General features: G+C 32.6%; 2 protein-coding genes across 5 annotated transcripts; one reads left to right on the top strand and one right to left on the bottom strand.

Moving 5' to 3' along the window:
* Positions 1–1,556: 1,556 nt before the first annotated feature.
* On the bottom strand, positions 1,557–8,126 carry LOC116337407 (uncharacterized protein CG7065-like). Of its 4 annotated transcripts, none has more exons than XM_031761951.1 (10): positions 8,021–8,126; positions 6,886–7,216; positions 6,226–6,487; positions 5,844–6,094; positions 5,364–5,640; positions 5,022–5,277; positions 4,856–4,939; positions 4,666–4,764; positions 4,430–4,563; positions 1,557–4,219 (listed from the first exon to the last, which is right to left on the bottom strand). In XM_031761951.1, the coding sequence occupies exons 2-10, from the start codon at positions 6,913–6,915 to the stop codon at positions 1,878–1,880; spliced, it is 3,735 nt and encodes a 1,244-aa protein (XP_031617811.1). In that variant the 5' UTR covers positions 6,916–7,216; positions 8,021–8,126; the 3' UTR covers positions 1,557–1,877. The 4 variants fall into 4 exon arrangements, with proteins under 4 accessions (XP_031617811.1, XP_031617809.1, XP_031617810.1 ...); XM_031761949.1 differs by having other exon boundaries at positions 7,342–8,115; XM_031761950.1 differs by having other exon boundaries at positions 7,895–8,115.
* Positions 8,127–8,251: 125 nt separating this feature from the next.
* LOC116337590 (cytochrome c oxidase subunit NDUFA4) lies at positions 8,252–9,218 on the top strand. The gene is made up of 3 exons (XM_031762268.1): positions 8,252–8,389; positions 8,686–8,832; positions 8,914–9,218. The coding sequence occupies exons 1-3, from the start codon at positions 8,342–8,344 to the stop codon at positions 8,992–8,994; spliced, it is 276 nt and encodes a 91-aa protein (XP_031618128.1). The 5' UTR covers positions 8,252–8,341; the 3' UTR covers positions 8,995–9,218.
* The last annotated feature ends 259 nt before the right edge of the window (positions 9,219–9,477 follow it).

Raw genomic sequence — 9,477 nt, 5'->3', positions numbered from 1 at the left:
TTTTTTGAAATTTTAAAATTTTCCTAACGAGCCTATTATTTGAGACACCCTGTATATATCAAAATACACTACACACTACCGTCGATATTTATAACATCTATCTATCACAGACCACGATTGTCAATGACATCACATGAACTTGAAAACTCTGCAGTATTTAATTGATTTTCTTTATTTCAAAAACTTTAAAGTTTGAACGCATTTAAAATAGAAATGTTTATCTTTCTAATGCTCTATTTTCGGTTTTTCAACATTACCAAAATTGCTATTTCCAATTTAAAAATAAAAACTTGAAAAAAGAAAGATTTTGTATCTCTTTCTAGCATCGAATTACGAGAAGCGGTAAAAAAATATTTAAAATTAATTTTATATTTTTTTAAATTGTCATTAATTGAGAATATTTTTGTATTTTTTTTTCGAACATAAAAAAGTTGACTACGATCAAATCATTTGGTAATGAAAGTCCTATTTGTCATGAAATACTGCTTTCATACTGTTTTTTTTTTATTTTGCCATGTATTTCGATTAAATTCGATAATTGAATTAAAAGTACTTGTTTGATGTAAATCTATTAACATCGTATTAAAAATGAACGGAAATGCGGTACATATTTTTTATGCGTGTTTGTGATATAGCTGACTGTAATTAACCAAGTGTTAATCTACTAAGTGGACTTATCTCTTTAAATATGTTTGTATGCCATATAGACTAATGCTTTAATCACTCATCATTGCAAGTTACTCTATCTCAAAAAACCAATATTTATTTTGTTCCATGGAATCAGAATAAAACATGGTAAAACAATATAATGCAATGCATTTTTGTCTCGAATTCTCTAAATATCATTTATATAACTTGCAAAATGCATCAACATTTTGTTAACATTTTTATGAGTGAGTTTAAACAAAATTTTGAATTGTTCACAGTTTCTTTCTGACATGAATTGTGCCATATGTAATGAAAAACATTCCAGCGCAAAATTTTGATACTTGTCAAAATCCAAACTTTCATTAATCTCAGTCGATGACAAAACAAAAAGCAAAATAACAAACTTTCACTTCAAAATCACCAAAATGTTTTATCTCAGCTCTAGAAGAAAAACGATATATGCTTCACCGTTTCCAAGTCATAAAAATATTGCTTGCAAAAAAATTATCTTTTCATTTCGTTTCATTTAAAAAAATATGTCCAAATAACCAATCACTCAGGTAAATGATAATAAATAAATCAAAATAATAAAAATAATAATTATTTTTGTTTATTTTTCAATATAGCATCATCAATCGAATGGTAATTCAACCGACAGACTAAGAGATAAACGGAAATGATATCTTTTTTGTATAGCATTTTAACAAAGTCTGAATACATTACAAAGAAAATATTCAAAGATGCGTCTTGAATAAAAGAAAATATAGCTGAAAGTGAGATAGAAAATGATAGAAAAATAATTTTTAAATTGATTGATTATCAATAAAATGAGACGAGAAAAAAAACACACACAAAAAATTTGTTTTATTTATTAAAATATTTGAAATATTATATTTTTTTATTGGTAGTATGATCATAAAAGCATAGAAAAAAGATGGAAGTTTTTCTATAAATATTTTTTGTTTGCTTCAAAAAAATTGCCTAAATTCAGATGTGAATAAAATTTCACACAATGTATAGGTATATGTTCTTTTTTGTATTTAGTATTTTTCTGCTAATATATAATGAGTTTGTGGTTTGTGATATTTATTATTTCAATAACATTAGAGTGAAACATAACGTTGAAATAAAAAAAAAGAAAAGTGTTAATAGTACAAAAAAAAAAAAAAATTAAATGTGGATGTGTTGGACAGTCATTATGAACTCCATTCATAAGAAAAACATTTAAATTACCATGCTGAACGACGATTTTGCTGTTGGCTCAATTGTGCTAATAAAGCAGCTTGCTGATTTGTTAGTTGAGGTGGTTGCACTTGCTGCTGCTGCTGTTGTTGCTGGTATGTTGGAATATTCAATGGAATATTCAGTCTTTGAGAATTACCGTAGTTTTGACTTTGATTTGCATAGGCATTATCAAATTGATTGGATGAAGAAAATTGTTGATTTTGACCGTTCAAATTGAATTCATTTGCATAGCCTTGATTCGAGGATTTTGCATGGTTGTATGAACTTTGTGATTGATGTTGCATATAAAATGGTACATTGCTTTGAATTTGATGGCGTTGCATTTCGTTTGTTGAATCCATTTGATTGCGATCCGGATAATTTCGATTCTGAACATTCTTGTGCAAGGATCCCATTAAATTGGCTATGATGCTTTCGGTGTCATGCAACGTAGTTCGTGAATTCGAATTTTCACCACTTGCTCGAGACGCATTCGAATCATCATAATGATGAAAATTTCGGTCACCATCCAAAATAAACTGATCATGTTTATTTGCCGAATCATTGTCTGAAAGAATTTCCGGCGATCTTTGTTTATTCTCCAGCTCTTTTTGCTTATCTTTGACATTTTTTGATGCAGCCTTGCACAGATCATCGTACGAATAATCATCATCATCTGAATCAACAATATTTGTTACCTTCATACCGTCCTTGGTGTCATCATAAAACATGTCATCGTATGGGTCAGAGTTTTGTTTTGTTCGCAATTCGGATTGTGATTCAATGTGTGTGGAACGTTCCGATGATCGTCGATCATTTCGTGTAGTTTGGTCAGAAGCTTGCAAATCGAATGCAACGTTAACATATTTTCGAAGTTTTTCGACCCGAGCCGGATCGGACGCTTCTAGCTTCTTCATATATTTGTGTAAATGTTGTTGCTCCTCCGTCGATAGATCTTCGAAATTTTGCAATAGTGTTTGAAGATCAGCATCGGTCAAATTTTCCAAGGCATTCGATGATGGCAAATCGAAACCTTCGTCTTGGTCTTTCTTTATCTCACTACTGTCATCGGTTAAATCAATCGATTGTTCACTTGACAGTGGCACATTTGATGGCTTACTCGATGTAGGCACTGTTGATTGACTTGTGCTTGGTGTATTAGCTGTTTCACATTGCGATTCTTTAGCCTTGCGTTGCTTGTAATAATATTCAACTAAATTCTCCAAGTCTTCTTTTGATACATCCGTTTTACCTTGTGCAACCAATGCAGCCGCAAGCTTTTTAGCAATTTCTTGTTTTTCTTCGTCTGGTGTTTTGCCGGAACCTTTTGATTCCGGTACGGCTTTTTCGGCCTTTTCAGCTGCCAAATTCTGTTTCAAAAGTGCTTCCTGTTGTTTTTCTTCGGGTGTCTTATTTTTCTCTTTTTCCGATGCCATATGAATGACACCGGCAATATTTTTAATGGCACGTTTTACTGCTTTTATTCGATGCTTTTCAACCATATCGTTCATTAATTGTCCTTTTAATTTCTCTTTGATGGTTTCGAATAAAACACAATTATCTTCGTTCAGCAGCAAATCGTCTGCTGCGTTTGCTTTTACTTTTTCCAATGCCAACGCTTTTGCCAGCAATTCAACAATTTTTGGACCAAGACTTGGCCCAAGTAATTCCTCCAATGCAGAAAGAAGTCGTAACACTGTAACAACGGTTAATGGATCATCATCGTCTGGCCCTTCGTCATTTTGTTCCTCGTATTTTGGCAGTGCGGTGATTGGCATTTCACGATAATAATGTGATTTATTGTAGTAAGACGATTTTGATTGACTCGGATGCCATTTGTAGGGATTGTGTTTATAATATTCGGATGGTTCGTGCTCATCTCGTAATTCTCGACTATAACGCGGTGGCGAATCATCGTGATAGCTTCCACGTGAACTTGGTCGATGATGACGTTCTCGGTCTCTTCGATCAACTTCGTGTCGTTCACGTTCGCTACGGTCATAACTTTTTTCATGTTCATAACGTTTGTAATTATCACTTGGTCTTGCGACTTTTTCACGGCTCCGGCATCTTTCATATGCATGTGATTTTTCCGATTTATCTCTTCGTAACGATGATGCTGATGTTGATCCGGTTGGTTCGTTTGTTTCTTTTCGAGGAGCAGTTTTTATGTTATACTTTTCTTTTAATTCATTTGTCCGCTCTCTTCCATCTTTCGGTAAATTCAAAGTTTTTCGAATTTCGTCCTTTTTCTTCTCGACTGATTCGTCATGTAATTCACGCATTCGTTTCGTCCAAAATGTTCTCCACTCCGGCGTAAAGTCATAACTTGCTGGATCTTTCTTTTCTAAAATCCCGTCAATACGAAATATATGAGATAGACGAAAAAAATCACAAATGAACTATAAACCATCGATAATGTGCTAATTTGATTTTTTCTTCTTTAAATTTTTTTTTGTTTTACAAATACAATATTGTTGATTATAATTTTGAGAGTAATCTTTTCTCTATAATTTGAATAATAATCATATTTTATTATTATCAATAGAATGCAAACCTGCTTGAAGTTCTTTATAGCGACGATTCCAAAATATTTTCCATTCATCTGGATACAAGGGATGATTTTCCGGACTTTTTTCATATTCTTGGCGCTGTTTTTCCATATCTTTTACCGCACTTTCAACCAAGCATCTAAACACATGATTATTCAATAAAATGTTGGTCTGTCACACCCTCGATTTCTACAGTATTCACAATTTTGATTTTAAAAAAATTGAAACAAAAATGTCCAACCTGTATTTTTCCCATTTATATCCTTCAGCGCTGATTGCATCCGCTTGCATGGATAATTCTCTTGGAGTTGGAATAATTTGACGCCCTGGTGACTTGGTTCTGTTACCATGCCAATGCATATAATAGTTAAAATTGTTAGTGATGTCAAATGGCAATCAAATTAAATCATTAAATAAATGTCGGTATGAACCTTGAATGAGGTGATCGTGACCGATTTTTTGATGGGATACCACGCAATCTCGACTTTGAATTTGAACGTGATAGCTTGTGACGACTAAAATTTATTGTAAAATTGGATAATTTCAAAAAAAAAAAAATGACAAGAAGAATACAATTTGTTAAATGAGGTTGCTTACGCATGGGCCGGATCACCTGGAGACAATGAGCGTGATTGTGAACGAATATAAATGACATCTTCTTCTTTTTCGGCTTTAAATGGTTTTCGTCTCTCTTGCAGCCGTGAAACTGGTGATCGATCCAATGATGAACTTGATATGCTTGAGATCGAGTCCAAACTTCGTCTACGTTCATTGGACGAGCGACCACGTTTGGATGAATCAAATTCAGGCGGAGATGCATTACGTTTATTTGACGTCGGAAATTTAGCTTTACCTGAAACATAAAATCGGTTAGTTATTCTTTTCTTTCTCTCGCATTAAATGAATGTGTGGTGAACGTGGTAATTTGTTTGAACTCACTTTTGGCGATCCAGTCTTCGATTTCTTTGGGATTAATCACATGAATAAATGATGGCCCAGTTTTCTCACTAAAATGCTTATCGTTGATTATTTCCTGAAGACATGTCATCCGATTTCTCTCATATTCATCGTTATCATAAACGTTTGGTGCCAGACGACCGTAATGATCTTCAATTGATTCACAAATTTTCTGAATAATGTGTGGTAATACATCACGTGCGTCACGATTATATCGATACACTGAAATTTCGCGTGTTACCGTTGGAAAATGTTTTTCCTTCATATCAAATTCGTAAAAATGTACATTCGTTTTATTATTTGAATTGAATAGAAGAATATGGAAGAAAGAACAAAATAAGAATACAGTTTATTCAACATGTAGAAAATACACGACATAATTTCGAAGCATGTTTTTTTCTTATTTATTTATTTTCTCTGTATTCTAGAGTTGTTGCCAATGTAAGTAATTGGAAATTTTACCAAATATTTCAAGCGATGTTTGTAGCTGGTAAGGTGGTCCATAATTGTACGAGGATCGCCGCGTTTTTCACACAATATACATAAATAGCCCGGCTCCTTATCGTCGCGCAAATTCAATTCCAATAAATACTCAAGACCAATGAATGGAACACTTTTGTATTTGTCAATTTTCGATTGGATTTCAGCCACTGCTTTCACTTCATTTTCAAAACCAGGTGGAACTGGTTCGCCTGGTGCAATTTGCATGACAACTGTTTTCAGAAAAAGAATGTGAGAAACGTGTGTGGCATGTATATTGAATAATTTAAAATTTGGACAATTCTCCACAGAGAATACATCAAATAAATGTTTAAACATAAAAGTCCAGTCAACGCAAACGTACTTTTATTGGACCGTTGCATTGGTGCACGAAATAAATTTGCATCGAATGGTTTCGTTGTTAATTTGGTTTGATGACGACGACCACCAATATGTGTATACAAGCAACGTTCACCGGGCAAATTTGGAACGCTGCAAATGTGACAGTTGTAGGTGAGATATTGTGCTTCGTTACGATGCGGATTCCGTGAAAAAATGTATCCCGTTGTACCATCGCTTAGCTCAACCTTCATGGTTAACACATTCTGTTCAACCTCCTGTTCGACCTGTAAATTAAGTAATGAATACCATTGTTTTTAGAATATTATAATTTATGGCCGTTTGATGGCAGCAGCATAAGCACAATCGTCAACGCCGGAACTGTTGACATTTTCGATGTCATATATAATCGAATGGATTTGATTCACTGGCACATTAAATTTTTATCACAATATTCAAATTCAAATAAAATCACTTGAACCAAGGAATTTTCCTTGAAAATACACTCATCATATATATATTCATACATATGCATGTTTTAAAAAGAATCTGCAATTTATTGCAACAATTGCCGCAAATAATATTTTCAAACAAAAAACAAGATAGACCTACAGAAAGTGGCATTTATTTTTTGTTTCAAAACTGGAAGAAAAAGTGTTGATAGCAAAATTATGCAATGTTTTACCTTGGAGAGTGATACTTCTCGGGTGGCCATAATTGATATAATTCTTGTTTGTATTGATTTTCACTCACAAAAATAATGGTAAATTTTTTAGATAGTTCACTTATTACTTTGCTTAAGGACTACACCACATCGTTTTTCTTTTCACTATCACAATTAAAATCGTTTTTGGATCAACAATCGGTTAACACATGCCCATGATTATATGCGAACTGCTTGGCCAAGTGTTTCTTTTTTTTATATTAGTGAAATTTCAAATATTTGAATAATCTGCCGTTTATTTTAACCAACGTTGAAAATGCGTGATCTTATCACCTAAGCAACTGATGCATTTCTGTAAAATAAATAAAATAAGCACATTTTATAGATTGGAATAGAAAAACATTTAAATGTGTCGAATCAAACATAGAGCATGGCGTGCATTCGATTGGGCGTCTATGTCGATATTGTCACACTTACTGTGTACACCACCGAACTGTTTTTCCCTTTTTTTTCGACAAAAAAAATACATGGAAGAATACGATCAACAACGTTTACAGTTTTGAGTTGTGGAAGACTGTTTATCATTTAAGACATTTTGATGCACTCATTTCACTTTTTATTTGTTCCCTATTCACATTATCACACGATTTCTTACTTAAAAGAAATTCCACCACAAAATGATGATATTGATGAGAATGAAATAGAAAAGTGAAACGAGAGGGAATAATTCCTCTGCGAAGGCTAACAATCTTTTCGACTTGTTTGATGTTTCTTTTGGTTTAATGTATGAAATTAACCATATAATATTACCAAAAGTGTTGCTTTATGCTAACACCAACAAATTTGAAATGCGATTTTAAAATTGCAAGAAATATTTGCGAATCCGTGGTTTTGGCGAGAAAAAAAAACTTAAATTGTATAGGATAGTAAAAATCGAAAAGCTGTGAAAAATGATGTCCCGTTTCAATTCATTGATTACAGCATAAGTTTTCGATTCTTTTGACGAAAAAAAAATTGTAACTTTTCGTACCAAAATGGACGCTTATATACATTGTCTCCAAATGCTTCGTGAGAGTTTCCCATCAACAAATCCATCCAGTGCGAATACGTTAAGAGAGAATTTCCTCTTTTGCTGAATATTTAACGAAATATTTACCTTTTTTGTTCATGTATATTTCAGCATAAAAAAGAATCTATTTTCTAACACAATAATATGAATCAAATCAAATGTCTATTGAAACACGTACTAAATTTAATGAAAATTTGAGTACAAAGCAAGAGGTATACAATAAACAACAATGTCAGTATGTTTATGTATATTTTCCGTCAGAGGCGTTGATGTTGCTGCGCATGTATAGAGACGTTGACATTTTCATACATCACTTTTTTTTCACTCATCATTAGTAGAAATACATTGGCGACGATCGAATAGAGACAAACTTTTGTTGGCTAAATTCCGAAATATTAATTCAATAAAATGGGCTCACCATTGTTCTCAATTGCAACACTTAAAAAGCATCCAGCTGTAAGTAGAATGATTTTATTTGATTTTTTTTCGTTGCTATTCTATAAGTTAGTGTAAACTGCGTGTCAAAAAAATGAATTTGGAGTCGCGTAATATGATGGGCACAAGCTTATATAACCCATACAGTACATGACAGTTTTATAGAAAAACTGTAATCATTACAGGCTCATTAAACATAAAGTCGATAAATGTATCAATTTTTTAGAGCAAAAAAAATATATATTATTATTATTACATATAAATTGTGGACAAAACGATTGGCAATAAATGTTGTAATGAATATTATTTGATTTCAGTTGATTCCGCTCGTAGTCATCATTGGAGTTGGTGGTATGTTGTCTGGTGGCATTATTTTGCGATTGGCCACTCAAAGCCCAGATGTTACATGGAGTCGTAACGCTAATCCAGAACCATGGGAAAAATACCGCAACAAGCAGTACAAGGTAAATAGATGTTATAATCAAACCATTCACGATTTCGAACAAAAATAAAAACATCTTTATGATGGCTTGTTTACGTTTCAGTTGTACTCACCAAATATTGATTACTCGAAATTGGAGTGCCCAGCTCCAGACTACAGAAAAGGTGTTGAAGAAAGTAAATAAATCATCCAATACAATATTTGTCATAGAATAAATTTAATTTCACCGAATTGAAATAAACAAAGTAAATGATTAGGAGAGCAGCCATTTTGTTTTTCCAACAAGAGCGCAAATATTGAAACCAACATTTTCAAAACTAATACCTAATCATGAATGAATATTTGCTGATGAAAATGTAGTGACTGTCATTATAAACAAAAATAAATGAAGCAAAAAAAAAATATTAACCAAACGACTCCTAATTTATTGAACATTTTAAAAGGGAATGGACGATGATATCCAGGCAATTTGGCTTGTCGATAGAAGTAAATAATTTGGTAGCGGTAAATAAAGTTGAATTAAACATTTAAAAAAACCTTTTCTTTTACATTACGCCCAATATATCATTGAATCAATTATTTGCGTCTTAAATAAATAAAAATCAGTCGTAGATTCATGTGTCGAAATCTTTACCGAATTCTTTTTACTAAATAAAAATATCAAACT

Source organism: Contarinia nasturtii, unplaced genomic scaffold, assembly GCF_009176525.2.
Source record: "Contarinia nasturtii isolate CC-2019 unplaced genomic scaffold, AAFC_CNas_1.1 Cnas_scaffold_285, whole genome shotgun sequence".
Classification (NCBI taxonomy): Eukaryota; Metazoa; Arthropoda; class Insecta; order Diptera; family Cecidomyiidae; genus Contarinia; species Contarinia nasturtii.
Note: the sequence above shows the minus strand (reverse complement) of the source record. Positions and strands in the feature narration are given on the sequence as shown.